The sequence below is a fragment of the Juglans regia genome, chromosome 15 (assembly GCF_001411555.2).
Source record: "Juglans regia cultivar Chandler chromosome 15, Walnut 2.0, whole genome shotgun sequence".
In the NCBI taxonomy this organism is placed as follows: domain Eukaryota; kingdom Viridiplantae; phylum Streptophyta; class Magnoliopsida; order Fagales; family Juglandaceae; genus Juglans; species Juglans regia.
This window is the reverse complement of record NC_049915.1, coordinates 901,478-921,714: the sequence shown is the minus strand read 5'-3', so window position 1 is coordinate 921,714 and position 20,237 is coordinate 901,478. Positions and strand designations below refer to the sequence as shown.

At 38.7% G+C, this 20,237-nt stretch overlaps 2 protein-coding genes across 8 annotated transcripts; one reads left to right on the top strand and one right to left on the bottom strand.

Moving 5' to 3' along the window:
- Positions 1-2,358: 2,358 nt before the first annotated feature.
- Positions 2,359-9,192, top strand: LOC108984236 (cellulose synthase A catalytic subunit 2 [UDP-forming]-like). Its single transcript, XM_018956124.2, has 14 exons — positions 2,359-2,987; positions 3,699-3,894; positions 3,978-4,201; positions 4,314-4,416; positions 4,533-4,719; positions 5,105-5,371; positions 5,483-5,828; positions 6,087-6,224; positions 6,328-6,453; positions 6,551-6,763; positions 6,873-7,140; positions 7,457-7,653; positions 7,765-8,115; positions 8,284-9,192. Exons 1-14 carry the CDS (start codon positions 2,907-2,909, stop codon positions 8,863-8,865), a joined length of 3,279 nt encoding a protein of 1,092 aa, XP_018811669.1. The 5' UTR covers positions 2,359-2,906; the 3' UTR covers positions 8,866-9,192.
- Positions 9,193-10,295: 1,103 nt separating this feature from the next.
- On the bottom strand, positions 10,296-20,007 carry LOC108984234. 7 transcript variants are annotated; one of them, XM_018956118.2, is made up of 15 exons: positions 19,646-20,007; positions 17,147-19,319; positions 16,619-17,074; positions 16,417-16,494; positions 15,795-16,301; positions 15,580-15,657; positions 15,051-15,443; positions 14,874-14,954; positions 14,276-14,776; positions 14,059-14,133; positions 12,565-13,953; positions 12,319-12,399; positions 11,816-12,196; positions 10,905-11,546; positions 10,296-10,809 (listed from the first exon to the last, which is right to left on the bottom strand). In XM_018956118.2, the coding sequence occupies exons 1-15, from the start codon at positions 19,760-19,762 to the stop codon at positions 10,547-10,549; spliced, it is 7,215 nt and encodes a 2,404-aa protein (XP_018811663.1). In that variant the 5' UTR covers positions 19,763-20,007; the 3' UTR covers positions 10,296-10,546. The 7 variants fall into 7 exon arrangements, with proteins under 7 accessions (XP_018811663.1, XP_035541822.1, XP_035541824.1 ...); XM_035685929.1 differs by having other exon boundaries at positions 12,685-13,953; XM_035685931.1 differs by having other exon boundaries at positions 14,723-14,776.
- Between the last annotated feature and the right edge of the window lie 230 nt (positions 20,008-20,237).

The window sequence follows — 20,237 nt, the reverse complement described above, 5'->3', positions numbered from 1 at the left end:
ATCATTAAGCCTTAATTTTCTTTTATGGCAATCATTAAACCTTATTTTTCTTGTATGGCAGAAATCTTAGTTTTCTTAATAGTTTTTAAATTATGATAATTATCGTGTGAGGATTACGTCATGATTGTGTGATCGCTACACGCACATCTTGTCGATGATCATCAAGTATATATCCTGCACAACTGGCCAATAAATATTAAAATAATTTTATAATTTAACCTAACATATATTTTTTTTGAGCAGTTTAACCTAACATATTAAATTATATTATTTTATAAGAATTATTAAAAATATAAAAAAAATTATAGAAAAAAAATTATAAATTGATACGATTTTATAAAAAATGTTAGATTTATTTTATAATAAAAATAATTTTACAATCTAATATAGTACTATATCAAATCATATTAATTTGTGACTAAAGTATTTTTCTTATTTTATAATTTACTTTTACATGATTTTTCCATGACTAAAATATTTCTTAAACAAAAACTATCCGAATTGAAAAATATATTTGCGAAATTTTCACTTGAATTTTCCTGCACAGGCTTGAAAATATTCTTCTACCTCTCTCATGAAATTATCCATCAATATATATATATATATAAATGCCTATAGTTTTGCTGATGTATAATTTTTCTGGCACTGTTGTTTCAACCACTCTTAATTTGGACCAAAACCATGCTGATAGGTACTATGTTAAATATATAACATTATCTAAGATTTGTAATATATATATATATATATATATATATATATATATATATATAAATGATTCGTTAGCCGATCACTGTCAAAGAGTCAAGTAAACCACAGAAAATGCAAAACGAAGTTTAACACATTTCCAGGTTGTTGAAGCGAGATTGAAGAAAAATGCAAACCTTTGATGTTGTTGATTGCATGAACGTACTGATCTAGGTTAAAGTTCCTCACTTGGTCTTACTTTCTGTTGAAATATCAACATATATGAACAGTACTTCGATCGATTGCGTACGTGATGGGCAATAACTGCTAATATATATCGATATATGATAAATAATATTTACAGTCTTAACTTTCGTGCCTTCTCTTTAAAAATATGTAAAAATCTAAGAAATACATGAAAAAAATTATTTTTTTAATAATAAATATTATTTTTTTAGAAAATACACAAGACATGCTTTCCATAGAATTGTACCCATCTTTACCTTATATATATAAAAAATTATGTTCATCATCCTCACACTATACATAATTTTTAATATTTTAATTTTTTTTTCTTATAAAATATATGGTATATGAATGATGAATAGAATAATTTAATTAGTTTAAAAAAATTTTAAAAAAAATATAATGTGTAATATGTGAATGATGAGTAACAAAATTATATATATATATATATAATTTTAGTATGGAAATGGATGGCGTACCAGAGATGATAATGAAATGATAGAGGGTAATGTGTATTTTAATAAGGGTGAAGGCAGAAATTAAAGTAATCATGACAAGAAAAGGAAAAGATAATAATAATAACATAAAAGAGAGATGACATACGTAACCAAAGAAAATTGCTAAAACTAAAATAATAAGCAGGTCAATGGCTGATCAACAACTTGTTCATAAAATTCATGTCTATTGAGGCCTTCTGAGCTGTCAAAACACAAACTGCAAAAATATTAGCACTATGAATGGAGTTTATCATCGTTCCTTGGCCACCCCTTCAAGCGAAACGTTTCCAAACCCTATATATATATATATATATATTATATAATATATATATTCTTTTATTTTTTTATTTATTTTCTACTCAAGTGAGGATTGTCTTCCGTGAAAGAAAATATGAAAATAAAAAAGGTTTTTTTTTTTTAATTATTTAAATGGTAAATTTGGTCAAACAGCGGAAGAGCCAAAAGCCCAGACAGCTGATTCAGTTTAGCGGAAGATTATGCACAACTCTCGGTCGCACCCACGCGTGCACGCAGTTCCCAGTTGCCATCTCTCTCAGCTCAGTCTCTGTCCACTTTCATAGTGTCACCGCTCCCTCTCTCTCTCTCTCTCTCTCAGTCTGTGTCTTTGTCTAGCTCTCAGATTCTCTCTCTCCCTCTGTCATTTGACAAAACAGCTCGGTACAATCGTGAGAGAGAGAACCGAGACAGACAGGACAGCATCTACAAACACCATCACCATCGCCCTTAGAACTTAATCGAGTGAAATTACCAAAATTACTCCTCATCCCCCATCCGGACGGGACACCCCCGCCTCCGTCCCCACCAACAAAACTGGGCCCAGGTTTAGACGTAAATGAAAGTAATACCCCACACACACACACACACACATATATATTATATATGACTCGATTTCTTCTAATTCTCATTATCATGTCTGCGTAACTCTCTCGCCGCTTCTCTGTTATGAGTTAAATTTCCAACCCACTCCACCACTAAGATTCTCTTTAACGTTTAGAATATCTATATTATTTTTTTCATTAACCTGGTGTCACGGATCGAGACCATCACAAGTTCACCAAAGCAATCCATCTGCTGAGAAACCGGGGTGGTCTTGCAAGGAAAGAATCATTCTGTCCAACCAACCAAATTACCCAATATTTTTCTGTTTTCTTTAATTCCGCGCCGGTAGTATTTTATTGTTCTACTTTTTTTTTGTTTATTTTTAGCATTTCTAGACTTTTTTCTCTCTCTACTAGCTCTCTTTATATTTACTTCCCTCTGTAATGTGGGGGCGGCCGGGTGGGTGTTTCCTGTAATTGGTGCCTGAGGGAGTGGGCTAAAGGAGAGGAAGAAGGTGAAGGAAGAGAATTAGGAGAAGCAGTAAAAGGAAAAGGTGTGTTATTTGTGGGCTTTTGATGATGAGAGAGGCTGTGAGAGAAGGTTGGTGAAGTGAGGGTCTTTGCTGTGAGAGAGGGTCTGATGGATACCAAAAGACGGCTTATTGCAGGTTCTCACAACAGGAATGAGTTCATTCTTATCAATGCCGATGAGGTTGCCCGAGTAAGTCCTTTCATTCATGATTTCTCATTGCCTCTTCCAACTTTTTTGCAGACAAATTATCCTATTTTCGCTTCTCTTACCGTCCTAAAAGTCATTTGTCCACATAGTTCGGTGGAATAATTTGAAGACAAGTGCTAGTTTTGGGATTTTCTTACATGGGTCCTGAACACATTGCTTTGTCTTTCTAATTTCTGAGCTTCTTACCCTCCTTCTTCAACCATTTTCTTCTGGTTGTCCGTTTCTTTTATCTTCCTTCTTTTGGTAGTGATGCGTTTCATTGGGTTTTTCTTTCTTATGTTTGAACTCCTCCTTCAGCCATTTTTTTAAAGCCTGCGATTACTAATCTGGGTGGGTTTTCTCTTCTGTGAATGTTTCGGAATATTTTCTGTTCCCAAGCTCATGGCTGTACTTCATCAGCTAGCGAATGGAAAGGATACTGGAAAGTATTTAACTTTCGTTTTTTATTTTTCCTGGTGGGACTATGCTAATGTAACCATTTCCGGGTGGGATTAGGGTAGTGCTACCATTTTTCCCGGTGAGATGGTCAATGAAACCATTGCGTGAAAAGTTTTCAATTTTAACATTACATTATATCGTAGTATTTTAAAATTTATAATTTTTAAGCCGCTTAAATTTCTGTTTGGTGTATTGGAATTTCGGCCATCATGATCTGGTAGAGATTAACAGTGTTATGGCCACTGCGAATTACAGGTGACATCCGTTCAAGAATTGAGTGGGCAAATTTGCCAGATCTGTGGGGATGAGATAGAAATCACAGTCGATGGAGAGCCACTCGTTGCTTGCAACGAATGTGCCTTTCCTGTGTGCAGACCTTGCTATGAGTACGAAAGAAGAGAAGGCAATCAGGCCTGTCCTCAATGCAGAACAAGATACAAGCGCATCAAAGGTAGGACTTTTCCATTTTTAGTCGACTTTCATAATTTCTTCAGTTAATATTTTTTATTAACACTGCGAGCATTGCAAATCCAGGGAGTGCTAGAGTTGAAGGTGATGAAGAAGAGGATGATACTGATGATTTGGAGAACGAGTTTGACATTGGAGGCAACCCTCACCACATTGCTGAGACCATGCACTCTGCCCGCTTTAATGTTGGCCGAGGTTCCCAAGCCAATGCTTCAGCGACTGCCACACCAACAGAGCTGGATTCTGCATCTGTTTCTCCAGATATCCCTCTGCTGACCTACGGTGAAGAGGTGGAATTTTGATATTGCAATCTGATTTTTGTTCTTTGTTAAGAATGATTATCATCTCTGGTTAATGGTCTAATACTTAATTTTATTTTATTTTTTTATTTTTTTGTTTAAGGATGTGGGAATATCACCTGATAAGCATGCCCTTTTTGTTCCCCCATTTATGAGTCGTGGGAAACGGGTCCTTCCAATGCCAATTTCCGATTCTCCCATGTCATGTAAGTTGGTTGAAATATTTCTAGTTTTTTTTTTTCTTTTTCCCTTGAACGATGCTAAGATGTTTAATGCTGTTCTGACCAAACTTACTGTGTGATAATTGCTGTTGACGATGCAGTTCAACCCAGACCCATGGATCCAAAAAAAGACTTGTCTCTCTATGGATATGGAACTGTTGCTTGGAAGGAGAGAATGGAGGAGTGGAAAAAGAAGCAGAATGAGAAATTTCAGGTGGTTAAGCACCAAGGAGGAGACAGTGGTGGAAAAAATGACGGTGATGAATTGGATGATCCTGATTTGCCCATGTAGGTGCATTTTTCAACCTCCTGTACAAAAAATGTTGTATTGCTGTGTCTTGCCTTATTAATTTATTTGAGGGCAACACTTTGTTTGTTTACTTAGTTCCTTCTGTTCTTTTCTTGAATTTACTGCCAATTTTTATTCCATATTTCAAAACCATAAAGTATAGGACAGCAATCAGCAATCATTATCTTAAGTTACTTGGGATGAATGTGTTTTATCTTAAGTGTTAAGGGTTTGACCAAATTAGTATCCAACAGTCCTAGGGCTTTTAGATCAATGGTTATACCTTAAATAGAATGGCTCGGCCCTGCTATATGTATAATTCCCTTTCTTCCACAACAAGATTTAAGCTTTATAGTTATTACCATTATTATTTCTATTTTATAGGATGGATGAAGGCAGGCAGCCACTTTCGAGGAAGTTATCAATTCCTTCAAGCAAGATAAATCCATATAGAATGATAATTCTTCTCCGAATTGTCATTCTCGGGTTATTTTTTCAGTATAGGATCACCCATCCAGTCAATGATGCATATGGATTGTGGTTAACATCAGTCATTTGTGAAATATGGTTTGCTGTGTCTTGGATATTGGATCAGTTCCCAAAATGGTGTCCGATTGTGCGAGAGACATACCTTGATCGTTTGTCCCTGAGGTACATCAGTGTGTGCGCGCGCACTCCCACCTTTATTTGCTTGTGTGTGTGTGTCTGCAAACATTGTGTCATTCTCGATTTGTAGCTAACATGCACTATATTTCTTGCCAGGTATGAGAAAGAAGGGAAACCATCTGAACTGGCTGATATAGACATATTTGTAAGTACGGTAGATCCATTAAAAGAACCTCCACTTATCACTGCAAATACAGTTTTGTCCATTCTCGCTGTAGATTATCCGGTTGACAAAGTTTCATGCTATGTCTCGGATGATGGAGCTGCCATGCTTACTTTTGAAGCCCTCTCTGAGACATCGGAGTTTGCACGTAAGTGGGTCCCATTCTGCAAGAGGTTCAACATTGAGCCAAGAGCCCCCGAATGGTATTTTTCTCAGAAGGTTGACTATTTGAAAGACAAAGTGCATCCAGCATTTATAAGAGAACGGCGTGCAATGAAGGTTTTCTGTTCTTTATTTGTTTATCAACTGCTTGCTTCCTTTTCTCTCCATTATCTGGCTTTTCAGCTTCTCATGAGTCGAGAATCATGCCCACAAGCAAATGGTGGTGCTAATTTTGCACAAAATATGGCAGGCAGAGAGCCACATATTGACATTCAGTAAAAAATTATGATTTTTTTCCCTTAATGATACTTTTCATGTTCGATAAGGCATGAATACCTTTATTGAGAACATGGCTATTGTCATTGGTTGCTACAGAGGGAATATGAAGAGTTTAAAGTTCGGATTAACGGATTGGTATCCATGGCACAAAAGGTTCCGGAAGATGGTTGGACAATGCAGGATGGGACTCCATGGCCTGGGAACAATGTCAGGGATCATCCTGGAATGATCCAGGTAAGATCGGTTCTGAAGGCTTTCATGGAAACTTCATCTAGCTTTCCTTTATATGCATAGAAAGTTAAAATCTTGTGATTATAATCTTGATGGTCTTATACAGGTTTTCCTTGGTCAAAATGGTGTTTGTGATGTCGAAGGAAATGAACTACCTCGCTTGATTTATGTGTCTCGTGAGAAGAGACCAGGATTTGATCACCACAAAAAGGCTGGGGCCATGAATGCCCTGGTAGTTTCTCACTTTCTTCTCTTAACTTGTGTTTTTGGCAATTTTATTGTGTCTTGCCATTTCTCTTACTCTTTCAAATTTTTTGCTGATAAATAAGGTGCGGGTCTCGGCAGTCATCTCAAATGCTCCTTATCTCCTGAATGTTGATTGTGATCACTACATAAACAACAGTAAGGCACTTCGTGAAGCTATGTGCTTCATGATGGACCCCACTTCTGGAAAGAAAATCTGTTATGTACAATTTCCCCAAAGATTTGACGGGATTGATCGTCATGATAGATACTCCAATCGCAATGTCGTATTCTTTGATGTAAGTAAAGGATCTTGGTTGTGTTGTTGTAGTTCACACATGCATTCATACAGATTTTCTATTTGCAACTGTATTTTATGCAAGTGCTAATTCTTTTAATTAATTCTAGATCAATATGAAAGGATTGGATGGGATCCAAGGACCAATATATGTCGGAACTGGGTGTGTCTTCAGGAGGCAAGCACTCTATGGATATGATGCCCCCATCAAGAAGAAACCTCCTAGGAAAACATGTAATTGTTGGCCAAAATGGTGCTGCTTCTGCTGTGGATCTAGAAAGAACAAGAAAAAGAAGTTGAATGACAAAAAGAAGTTGAAAAACAGGGAGGCTTCACGTCAGATACATGCACTAGAAAATATTGAAGAGGGAATCGAAGGTAAGGAGTGAATTCAGATTGGCAAGGAGTTTTGCATTTGCAATTCTTTTATAACATTCTATATTAGCAAAAATTTCCCAGGGAGGTGCTAACGGTTAATTCGACCTATAATCCCAAATACTCTTAGCATACTTTTATTTGCACAACCTATACTTGACCTTGAGAGATTTTTAACCTTTATTTTCCAAGTAATCTCCAATACTTACCCTGTCAGTGCCAAATCTAAAATGTTTCAGTGCGGGTTGGTTCCTTGTTCAGTCATATAGATTGTAGTAAACTAATATCAAATGTGTTTCTCCTGAAACTTACATTGCAGGAATAGATAATGAAAAATCTTACCTAATGCCCCAAGTAAAATTTGAGAAAAAATTTGGACAGTCATCAGTTTTCATAGCTTCTACACTGATGGAAGATGGTGGAGTTCCAAAAGGAGCAAGTCCTGCATCTCTCTTGAAAGAAGCAATCCATGTTATTAGCTGTGGTTATGAAGATAAAACAGAATGGGGAAAAGAGGTATATGAAAACTGCTTCAAAATTAACAAAACCTTCTCTTTATAATCTCTTTCATTAGCAAGATACAGCATTTTCTATTGTCCCGATAGCTAAATTCCATTTATGTTTCAGGTTGGGTGGATATATGGCTCTGTTACAGAGGATATACTTACCGGCTTCAAGATGCACTGCCATGGCTGGCGATCAGTGTATTGCATGCCGAAAAGGCCTGCATTTAAGGGTTCTGCTCCTATAAACCTTTCAGATCGTTTACACCAGGTTCTGCGGTGGGCCCTGGGATCTGTTGAGATTTTCTTCAGCAGGCATTGTCCCATATGGTATGGATATGGGTGCGGCTTGAAAGGGTTGGAGCGTTTTTCTTATATAAATTCAGTCGTTTATCCGCTGACATCGATTCCTTTGCTTGCTTACTGCACCTTGCCAGCTGTCTGCCTCCTTACTGGGAACTTCATAGTTCCAGAGGTACTGCTATGTTCTTTTGATTCCAAAATGCAATGCGATATATTGAAACAAAAGGGTACTACTGCCCCTTGTTTGCTTAGACATACTTCATAAAACCCAAATTCAATATCTGCTAGGCTTTCAGGCGTCAACTAATGACAGGATTTTTCTTTTTCATTTTTGCGACAGATAAGCAACTATGCTAGTCTTATATTCATGGCCCTCTTCGTATCCATAGCTGCTACTGGCATCCTTGAGATGCAGTGGGGAGGTGTTGGCATACACGACTGGTGGAGGAATGAACAATTCTGGGTTATCGGTGGTGCCTCATCTCATCTGTTTGCTCTCTTCCAGGGCCTGCTTAAGGTTTTGGCAGGGGTTAACACAAACTTTACAGTTACATCCAAAGCTGCGGATGATGGAGAGTTTTCTGAGCTCTACCTCTTCAAGTGGACATCATTGTTAATCCCTCCCATGTCCTTGCTAATCATAAACATAATCGGAGTTGTAGTTGGGGTCTCAGATGCTATCAATAATGGCTACGATTCATGGGGTCCACTCTTTGGTAAACTGTTTTTCGCCTTATGGGTCATTGTCCATCTTTACCCATTCCTTAAGGGGCTGATGGGGAAACAGGACAGGATTCCCACCATTGTTGTGGTCTGGGCAATCCTTCTATCATCAATCTTCTCCCTTTTATGGGTCAGAATAAACCCATTTCTTTCAAAGGGCGGTCTTGTACTAGAAGTATGTGGTTTGGATTGTGACTAAGATAAACAACACAGAAGGTTGAAGTTGAGTTCTATGCATCATCGTCAATGAGGGCTAAGTTTTAATGGTTGTCGACGAATACATCACATGACACAGCATGGTTTGTTAATAAAAACCATTTGGTGGAAAAGCAAAGATGCAAGTCGCTATCCTGGTTGGCTGCATGTAGATACAAAGGACCGGATCTAACACATATTCTTCTGCATTAGTTTTAGTTTTCATCAATTCTTTCTGATACGTGGGATAGTGTGGTGGAGGGGTGATTGTATTCAGATAATCTATGTAGTCCCAAGAGAAAATAATAAAAATCTTAGTGTGATTCATAAATTTTATCCCCTTCCCAATTAAAGGGACCTCATAGAAAGTGTCATTGTTGTAATGGCTGTCCTTGTATGTAGGTGTAGGCTGTAGCTGTAGCTGTAGCTCTTGCTCTTGCTCTTGGTGCAATGTTTAGTCAATAAAATTGCAGCAACCTATGTACGTCTCCTATAAATAAATAAAAAAAGGCTTTCCGATCCCATGTGTTTTTCCTGCTTTGTATTGGAATTCTCAATGAGGTGCTCCTCTATGAGATAGGCGGAAGCGTGGTGTGGTTCAGTGGTTGTACTTCTGTTTTGTTGCAAGAAATTCTATCACGCGGATGAATTTTGAGTAAAATACTCCCAGAGTTTCTAAGTTTTGTTCTCTTTATTGCAAATATTATCACACTAAATAATTTTAGAATAATTCTACATACAACCGTGAAGTGCGTAATCGCCGCGTAATTGCTTTAAAAAAGAGTGGGATCCACTATTAAAAAATTAATTTTTTTCATGTGGGTCCCATGTTTTATTCATTTTTTTCAAAGCGATTACGCGGCGATTACGCAATTCACGGTTGTAAGTATATTTTCTCATAATTTTAACCATTTTCTTGTAGGATAGGGCTAGACAGTGGTTGAACTGTGTTGAAACGGGTGTTCTGACCTCCGAAGTCTCTAAGATTATATTATTAAAGAAATTCATGAATCTAATTCATCTCATAAAACCAGTTCTTAAAGAGAGGATTGTTCATTCCTTATAAACATGTTCAAGACCTCATCCACATGCAATGTAGGATTATTCCTCAACACCCTTCTTATGTGCATGCCAATATTTTTTTCTGGTCTTTGTCATGAGGTAAGTAGTGTGGACTCCCATTTGTCCTGTAGCAAGCTCTGATACCAAAATTCATCAGCATAATTCATTTCATAAAACCAATTCTTCAATAGAAGATTATCCATTCCTTATAAACATACCCAAAACTCTGTCCACAAGTAATGTAAAATTATTCCTCAACAATTATTACCTTGAAAATTCTGGTAAAAATATTTTATTGGGTCTGCTCACTATTCTGGAAAATGTAATAATCCCCCAATTTATTTGTACTCATAAAAATAGAGAAGCCCCCAATTTATAAATTGTAGTTCTATTAATCACTAAATTCTCCATAGTCATACATTTAGAAACGAATTTAATCTCTCAAGACAAACAATCATTCCCCACAAATAAGGAAAAAAAAAATTGTACAAAATACCAAATTCTAACATCCCCGTGTCCACGAGTAACTGCATGAGGTATGCTCAAGTACTAAATACAAAGTCAACTCGCCTAATTGCACCCAACACAAATTACTAATAAATAACAAGCAGGACCTATTAAATCTAATTGTTTTGGAGATCCTCCAACGGGCGCCTTTTGGGCATTGTTCTTGCTGCTGTAGTGTTACCAATTTGATCATTCTTGCTGCTTCCCACATTCTCTTTCATATTAAGATTCTTGGGCGTTCTTGGGATCAGACTAGCTTTAAACATTGTTCCTTTCACCACTGAAGAATTCAACTGTTTGACAGACAAACTGGCCTTTTCCTTCAGTTTTGGTGATTCCAACTTTGATTGTGGAGTCTGGACAAATTCAGCATCAATCTCTGCAAACCAATATGAGCACAAGTTAAACTACGATTCTAATCAACGTGTCTCCTATCTATAAACTACACATTTTGACTCTAAAAAATGCATATACCTCTACCAACAACCATATTTGTGGAAGCAGGAGATAGTTCTTCAATTGTTGCATCTATTTTTGGCACATCAATCTCCATTGCTTCTACTCTATGTTCACTTCCATCCCTTCCAACTGAAAACTTTGTACCTCCAACGTCAGCATTATTTTGCACTTGTTTTGAATCATTGTGACCACATTCTGCCATGGTTTCCTCTGCAGTAACACGATTACTGACATCAAGGTCAGCAGCGTCCGGTATCTCAGTATCTATGGAACTGCTTGAAATCCCAACCTTGATAAACTGATGTTCATCATTCTCACAACCAGCGTGCTCTTGGGTGATGGCAAAAACTTCACCTTGTTTCTTTGATTCATTGTCATTTTCAGAGATAGGCTCATCTGAGACAGCAAGGCAACTGCCTACCATCTGTGCAACATCCTCTACCATATGCTGCTCATGAGTACCATGCTGGTCTTCAGCAATTGCCACATTCATTGACACTTCCTCAGTATCCTCACTAGTTGTACTCAATAGATTGGCAACTGAGTCCACTCCACCTGATTTCTCAACTTCATCTTCTTCACTGCCACCTAGAAGCAAATTCAGCTCCCAGGTGGTGAATGCACACGAATCATCATTTGAGTCCAAAGCTCTAGTTGCTGTTATTCCAAAGATACAGATCATTACTATACAAAATAAATGCTCTAGAGATACAATTTAGGATTTGGTAATAGTGATAACTTTTATCTGACATCCTTCGTGCACATTTTAGGTTTTATCCAAAGTTTTTATAAAAAGTGGCACAATTGGTGAAGGCCAAGCCTTATGAAAGGGAGGACAATTTAAATTCCCACCGCCCCGGGACCCCAAGTTCTCCTTCGGCCCAAGACCATAGTATCTTAAAACATTTAAGGAATGGAGTACTTACCAAAACTTGGCAAAGCAATAACTGTTGGAAGGACAACGTGATTAACAGCCACTTCAGATTTCTCTGAAGTTACAACATGGGAATTCTCAAATTCTGCATATCCCGGACCCTCAGAGCTGGCACTGTCAATGCCCATCTTAGCAAGCCTATTAAAACCAAGTCCTTCCTCTGTCTTATCAACGCTACTCCTACGTAAAGGCTCATTAAAAGTCAAAAAATCAATGCCATTTAAATCAGCATGAGTTACTGCACCATTTTGGCCATCAACTTGGTCTCCGGCCAATTCTTGAGGGGCTGTTGCACTATTTTCCACGTTACCATCCACTGGACCATCATTTTTCTGGGCCCCGACTCTTTCCTCCGGTGAAACTTCATTATCTCCTGGAAAATTTGAACTTGTATGTATAATATTATTTAACAGAAATAAATATTTATATATCAAGAAACTGTTTACATGTAAAACTCCCATATCTGATAAGTCAGAACCTATTCAACAATCATACCTCTACCATCATCAGCCATCTCCTTTCCCTCTGTGTCATAGCTGTTTCCCTCAACAAAACTGTCAAATCCATCTTCATCTCCTGCATTTGACAAAATTAACAATGAATATAATTTAACGCTGTTTGTAACACTAGTTGAAAATCTAATTTAAAACCACCACATCATATAGCCACCAAAATCTCAGTGATTGATATGTAAAACTAAAGAAGATAACTTAAAAATCTTGGCTTTGCACTTGTAGATACCATGTGATGAAGAAACACTTGAAATTGAGACAATTACACCACTTGGATGAATTTCATATTTACCACAAGAGGTATCGGCAAAGGAATTAATATTTTCTGCCTCTTTCTCCTCCCACTTACTGGAACAATCAAACAAATGCGGAGAAACCAGTGCTTCTTCAAACAGCTTAGCACCATCCCCAACTTTCTCAGAATCATTTTTTCTCCCACTACATTCTGCATCAGCTTCATCTGCAGCCACAGTTTCAAAATTTTCAACTCTATCTGCAGGTTTGTCATCCATGGACACAAGGACATCTAGACCAATGGAAAAACTTCCATCCAACTCTGGAGAAACTTCTAATATCTGATTGTCAAGATTGCCAAACCTCACTTCATCCAATTGAAAAGAAGTTAGTACGACTCCGCTTGATGTCTCCTCTATACCTTCACTATCTTTGGGTAAGACCTCATTTGAAGTACATACAGCAGAGGCATCAATCTTTAAAACTTCATCCCCAGAACCATAATATGGCTTCTTTTGCTCAACTGGACTAACAGTTAGCAAACTCCCTACTAGTTTTGCCTCAACAATACCCATTTTTTCCATGGTCACAGTGTGAGCTGCTTCATCTGGTACGGCTGCACTAATTCCACAGCTATCATCGTCATGTGCACTTTCACCAACTTCCCCTTTAGCAAAATTATCACAAGGGTCCCCTGAAGTTGAATCCGGACTCTGACTCACCAGTCCAACCACCTCCCCACCACGGTGGTCACCAAGTTCAACTTGCTGAGAACACTCGGAATACTCCTTCATGTCCACATGGTCACGCTGCTCAGCAAATAATTCTCTTTTCTGTCCTTCAGCATAGAAAATATCCTTTGATCCCATATAGTTTTTACTTGAAAGCATATCATCAAGAGCCTTTACATTGCTGTTTCTATGTATAACCCCCACTTCGTCATCAAAAACCTTCTCCAAGAATAATTCTTGACGACTCACTGCATTTAATGCTTCCAAGGGAAATAGCTTAGTACCATCAAAACCAGAAGTAACTTTCTCTTCTGCACTTCTCTCGGCACTGCGAACTCCAACTATGTTTGGGCTTAAGAGCTCATCCAAAATATTATTCACTTCTTCACTCTCACTCTTGTTTCCACCCTGCGACTCCTCCAGAGAAAAATGAAGTAAAGACGATGGCTCTATCACATCTTTCGCAGCATCATTTGGATTTTCATCATTCGAATCCGTTTGTGCACTTCTTGCCTCCGTTTTCTCCTCTGCAGCATCAACCTTAAAAGTAGTTAAAACCGAGTCTTCCGCTTTATGCAACAAAGCAACACCACTCTCAATAGCATTTCTTCCATTGTGTGATAATAGCAATGGGTCTTTAAGATGATTCCCTTCTGAAAATAGATAGACTTATTGCGTTACTTCTAAACCCAGTTGAATAAAGCATTTAAAAGCCAGCAAAAATATCCTGCCCCCTCAATGAGTTCTAGAAAACTAACCTCCCTCTTGTTCATCGTTGCCTTTCAGCGAAGTGGGTTCGCTCGGGGAGCTGTCTTCTTTGGCAGAAGCAGGACCTGCAACAAAGACATGATATATATAGTTAAGGTACTGTAGGAAATAAAGAGAAAGTACAATTAGACTGTTCAAATAGTAAGATGCAAAGACGTATTTGAGATAGAAATGTCGATATGATATGAGCCTGTCACGTGCCCTCACATTTTAACCCAACAATGGAGGTCGAAGTATTTTCAACTCTGCCAGTATCCGTCTCTTGTTGAACAATCGGAGTGATTTTTCCCCGAGAAGAAAATTCATGCAAAAATGTAACTTTAGTTTCATCAAAACAGAAATCGACGTTTTCATCTGAGAGGTCGCTTTCTTTTTTCTCGGCACCTTGACTAACGCCACCGTCTAAAATAGGAAGGCAACCACCATCTATCCTTAAGTTTTGTTCAAAGACCCTGCCAAAAAGCTCTTCCCCAGAAGTTGGTACTGCTCTCCCACTATGCAATGATTCATTCTTGCTTTCATTTGTCATGCCCAGTTCAGTCCCCATTTTCTCCGCCGCATTACTTACAGGAGTTTCACCCATGCAAATTCTTTCTTCTGGAGTTTCAATTCCATAACTAGAATATTTTTCTTCACCAGCATGATTTGTGTTACCTCTTTCAAGCGTTGTGGATTGTGCAGTACTTTGGGCTCCAGACTGATTCTCTTCTGCACATCAGATTAAAGGAGGAAAAAAATCAAAGGGAGAAAAAAGGTAGTTAACCTAAACTGTTGCACTTGTTCTAAGAGAAAGCGAGGAGCTAACCTTCTCCTGGGGCATCTTTCTTAGGTGAGGAAGTTCGAAGATAGTTGGCCATCACTTCATTGCTAATACCTGAAAGGGCGTCTATGATGAAACGGTAAAAGAAATTGCTTTATTTGAAAACCACTCCAACAAAACAATAAAAGTTTAGAGAGACAGATAGAAAAAGGAATGTCATACCCCGACTTTCTAATGCAGGTCCAAGGGGAACTGCAGCTGTATCACTGTGGGCATGTTTTCCTTTGCCAGTTTCGGCAATAAGTAGATTGGCTTCTGAAATAGTTTGCTCTATTTCTGTAACCCCTGCAAGGATTTCTACTTGGTCTATTTCCTCCCCTTTAAACAGATCAAGTGCACTAATTTCTTCAGCTGAATCGGAGGTATATTTAGATTTTCTGTCTGAACATATAATTTCCCTGAGTTCACTCAGATGATCTTCAATAACGAACTCATGAATAATTGTTTTATCAATTTCATTGGCATCTTGTAAATTCTGATCCTCCTGAACTGAAGTTTGGTCATCCCCATCTGATTGGTCATCTTGCTTATCATTTCTAAGGTTCATATTTTCACCTGTCAAGGGTTCTATGTTAATGGCATGGTAAATCAAACAATAAGGCGAGCTTCTTAGTCAAACCTAGTTGAATAAAAGCATTTAAACGAAAGCCAAATAATACCCTGCCCCCACAACGAGTTCTAGGAAACTAACCTCCCTCTTGTTCATCATTGTCTTTCAGAGAAGTGGGTTTACTAGGGGCGATGTCTTCTTTGGCAGAAGAAGCAGGACCTGCAGCAAAGAATAATACCGTTCAGGTACTGTTGGAAACAGGAGAAGGTAAAATTACTCTATTTAAACAGAAAAATGCAAAGAATGATTTTGAAATAAAAATTTCGATATAATATGAGCTTGTCCCATGCCCTCACATTTTAATCCAACAATAGAGGTGGAAGTATTTTCAACTGTGCAAGTATCCATCTCTTGTGGAACAGTCGGAGTGATTCTCCCCACAGCAGAAAGTTCATGCAAACATGTAACGTAGGTTTCGACAAAGCTTGTATCAAAGCTATAATCTGAGACGTCATTTTCTTTTTCCTCAGCACTTTGACCAACTCCACTGTCTAAATTACGAAGGCAACATCCATCAATCCTTAAATTTTGTTCAGAGCCCCTGTCAAGAGGCTCTTTATTAGAAGTTGGCCGTACTCCTTCCCCACTATGCAATGTCTCTTCATTGTTGTTTTCATTTGTCATCTCCAGCTCAGTCCTGATTTTCTCCACAGCGTTACTTTCAGAAGTTTCACCTATGCAAATTGTTTCATTTGGAACTTCAATTCTATAACTAGAATATTTTTCTTCTCCAACATGATTTTTGTTACTTCTTTCAAGGATTGTGGATTGTGCAATACTTTGGGCTCCAGGCTGATTCTCTTCTGCACATCAAATTAAAGGAGAAAAAAATCAAAGGGAGATAGAAGGTTAACCTAAGCTTTTGCACTTTCTAAAGATATAAATCATTTGCTGGTTAAGAGAAACTGAGGAACTAACCTTCTTCTAGGGCATCTTTCTTAGGTGAGGAAGTACCAAGATAGTTGGCTATCACTTCTTTGCTAATTGCTGAAACGGCTTCAATGGAGAAATGGTAAAAAAAAAAATGCTTTATTTGAAAACCGCTCAAACACATCAAAACAACAATAAACATTTTCAAGCACCAGATAGGTGGAGGAGAGAGAGAGAGAGAATGCCATACCCTGACTTTCTAATGCAGGTCTAAGCGGAGTTGCAGCTATATCACTGTGGCCATGTTTTCCTTCGCCAGTTTCAGTATTAAGTAGATTGGCTTCTGAAATAGTTTGCTCTATTTCCGTAACCCCTGCGACGATTTCTACTTGGTCTATTTCCTCTCCTTCAAACAGATCAAGTGCACTAATTTCTTGACCTCTCTCAGAGGTATGTTTAAATTTTCTGTTTGAGCATCTAATTTCCCTGAGTTGACTCGGATGATCTTCAACAACTATCTCATGAATTATGAGTTTATCAATTATATTGGCATCTTGTTGGTGCTGATCCTCCTGAACTGAAGTCTGGTCATCCCCATCTGATTGGCCATCTTGCTTATCACTTCTAAGGTTCATGTTTTCGCCTGTCAAGGGTTCTTCTGTTTCCAATCTTCTTCTTTTCATCTCCGAAAGGTTGGCAGCTTCACCTGAAAATTACAGAGCACAGAGTAAGCAATCAAATGTAATAACTTAACTCAATCAAAAGCAATTGGTCTCACCATTATAATAGGACTGATAGAGAGGCAGCAAACAATCAGCTGGAGAGGCATTGCCAGAAGAAACCACGCTCCCAACTTTACTTTGGATGTTTAGTGGTTCTAGTTTAACCGAATCAACATCCGCAATATTCACTCTGCTGTTTAACTGACATGGCTCATCATCCATGTTACCCTCACTAATATAATTGAGGGGCAATTTCCCTTCGACATCTCCTAGTAAAATGTTTTCCTTTTCATTGAAAACCTCTAATTCAGTGACGGAATTATGTGCACATTGGTCCGTGGAAATCCCCTTCAACTCCACAGGTGTTGGGACCACCTTTTCCTTTACAGTCGTGGTAGTATCGATAACTTCGCCCAAGTCAGAAGTTACAGCAGAGACCTCCAAGAAACGAAGTCCCTTCTTTGCACTAGATTTCCTCGTGGATCCCTTCTGTTTCCCCATGGATTTTCCTGAAATTTCTTTTATGCAGCTGGAGTCTGGATTAATTCGGTGATCTACAGTGTCCTGCACTGCGGACCCAGTATCCACAATTGGAGAAGGCCCTTCAATGGCCGCTACAAAATCGCTTTTCAAGACGTCATGCGTGGAATGTCTAGGAGATTTTTCAATTGAGCTTTCACTTTCAATGACCGAACCTTTTCCTTTTGGGTTTGGTTCCCGTCTTCGCTTCATCCTCCCAACCTTTCTTGCTCCATCAGCATTAGAGATGAAAATTGAATCGTTTCTTGACGCATTCAGATTGGACAGAGGCTCTTCCACTGCATACAAATTTTCTCCTTGAAGTGATTCTCGTGCTTGCTTAACTCTTCCAGCAGTCTCGCGATTCCTCATGTCTCCAACCATGTGGGCACTAGTTGTGAGCATCAAGCTGTTGCGGTTGGACCTCCTTGGACGCCCATGTGGTAAAGAAAGCTTCTCATGTTCTTTCGTAGGTTCTACAGTCGGATTAGCTCCTGTGTTCCCTTCCACGCCTGCATTTCTTAATCGTTTTTTAGTCTCCTTTCTCAGCAGTGGTCCTTTGCTCACCAGTTTACCCTTCTGTGGCACAACTAAGTCCTGCTTATTGGCATCTCTGCCTGGACCTCTCACGCCATCTTCACATTCTTTCTGATCTGCAAAACTTTCACTTTCATTGTCAACTGCAGAAGCTTTCTCCACAATCTGGGCTTCAGCCCGTCTGGTCCTAACTTTTGTTTTTCCTAAATCCCTTATCGACGGTTCTGAGTCTTCGTCAATTGCTGCATTTCGTTTTGAGCGTCTCAGAACTTTTCCTGGTTCAGGACCTTCCATAGCAAGGATATCGATTTTCACCCTCGCCTTCTGGGGTCCAACAGATTTCTTCTTCAAGCCTTTGCTACCTAAACCCTTCAAGGGTTCTTCAAGTTGAAGAACCTCTTCACGTTCTACCTGAACCTCAACAGTATTAGCCCTACTATCAACTGCAGAAGCTTTAGCGTCAAGCTGAGTCCGGGACCTCGTTATCCTACCAACAGCACCAATTTCCCCCATTTTCGTACTTAATGTAGAAGAGCCTTTCTCCTTTGTCACATTCGATCTTGATGGCTTCGACATTTTCTTTTGTTTGGCACCTTCTTCCACATTGTCGTCAGAAACATCATCCAACAAAACAACCCCATCATTACGTCTCGAGTTCCTCGTCTTCCTTCGACCTCTTCTTCCAATAGCCTGAGACTTCATGACACCGGCAACACTATCAACCGAGACTGCATCTACAGGCGGCTTATCACTAAACCCAACATCGTTCACCTCCATACTTTCAACAATTGTGCCTATTCTCGGCCTCTTCTTCCCAACTAAAGGCGCTGCGTCTCCGCCAACCACTTGCGCTCTTGACCTTGTGATTCTAACCTGGCGATCAATATTTTTCCCAGAGACTCCTATTTCCCGAACACTATCAACAACTTGAACTTGCTTCTTGGAAAGAAGCTTGACTGTAGACCTTCTCTTGCCCGCCCGTTTCTTCACCATTGTGTAGTCTTTATCTGAATCCGAGTCCGATTCTGAACCCACAAATATAAAAGTTTCATTATCTGGACTAAACTTAACTTTCTTCACATTCTTATTCACAATCTTAGAATCATTTGCACTGCCTATTTCCCCCAAGTCCTTCGAGCACGACGGACCTTTATTTATAGGTTCTCCTTCCTCCTGTGCATAACACTATATTTTAGGCAAAATCCACTACTGTAAAAAAATGAAAGTCGACAAAAAAAAAAAATCTATTGTTGGGAAAGATAAAGAAATGCAACTTCGAATGTTCACAAGATTCTATAAATTGTGAAATTAAACAGCGAACTTATGTCACTTATCCTAACACAACAATTCGACCCAATTCGAACCAACTTTCTCTCATACTTGCCTCCGTTTTCTTGGTAACCAAAAAACAACTGAAGAAACAAGAAAAAAAAGGAGAGAAACTCTTGACTGAGGTAAACGAGTAAAAAGAAGGATTGAGAGTAAGAGCCAAGAGGTACCTCGAGAAGCAAAGTAAGCTTATCCGCCATTTCACGGTTCGTCAAATTAGCGGGTACGCCATGCTTCTTGCATAGCGCTTGCAATTGCTTCCTCTTCATGCTATGAAAACCTTCCATATCTCTCTGTGGAAGAATTCAAGCCCAATACAAAGCGGCAATGGAAGCCTGAGAACACAAAACCGGAGATCGGAAAAAAGCATTTACAGAGAGATTCTCAACGAGTCAACAGTGTTTTTGAATCCGGTGTTCTTTAAATTCAAATCGGACGGTTTTCCCGCTCCTTGAAAATAAAATATTCGTGTTGGACGCGCTAGCGTAGTTCAAATATCAATACTCGCTGGGACAAGCCACAAAGGTTTTTAAAATTTTAAATGGCACGGGACCGTCAGGAAAAGTGTCGAGAAGATGAGGCGAGTGTATTTGTATCAGTGAAATAGCGAGTGGGCCACGAATGAAAGTTAATTGGATAAGAAGAAAAGTGAAAAAGGACCACCTTTGGGCTGGATTAGTGACCCAAAAGGTTTCCAATAAAAAGCCCACGAATATGGACGGGCCGCATTATTAGATTGGCCCACGTTTGAAATGTTTGAGA

What these genes read in the sequence shown, in the direction of transcription:
- LOC108984234 (XM_018956118.2), bottom strand. Translation starts at nt 19,762, where the DNA reads ATGGAAGGTTTTCATAGCATGAAGAGGAAGCAATTGCAAGCGCTATGC. An exon ending in GAAAGATGCCCCAGGAGAAG is followed by an intron (nt 14,777 to 14,873) that starts GTTAGCTCCTCG and finishes TCTGATGTGCAG; the next exon opens with AAGAGAATCAGTCTGGAGCC. An exon ending in AAATATGGTTGTTGGTAGAG is followed by an intron (nt 10,810 to 10,904) that starts GTATATGCATTT and finishes ATTGGTTTGCAG; the next exon opens with AGATTGATGCTGAATTTGTC.
- LOC108984236 (XM_018956124.2), top strand. Translation starts at nt 2,907, where the DNA reads ATGGATACCAAAAGACGGCTTATTGCAGGTTCTCACAACAGGAATGAG. An exon ending in GAGAACGGCGTGCAATGAAG is followed by an intron (nt 5,829 to 6,086) that starts GTTTTCTGTTCT and finishes TGGTTGCTACAG; the next exon opens with AGGGAATATGAAGAGTTTAA. An exon ending in AAACAGAATGGGGAAAAGAG is followed by an intron (nt 7,654 to 7,764) that starts GTATATGAAAAC and finishes TTTATGTTTCAG; the next exon opens with GTTGGGTGGATATATGGCTC.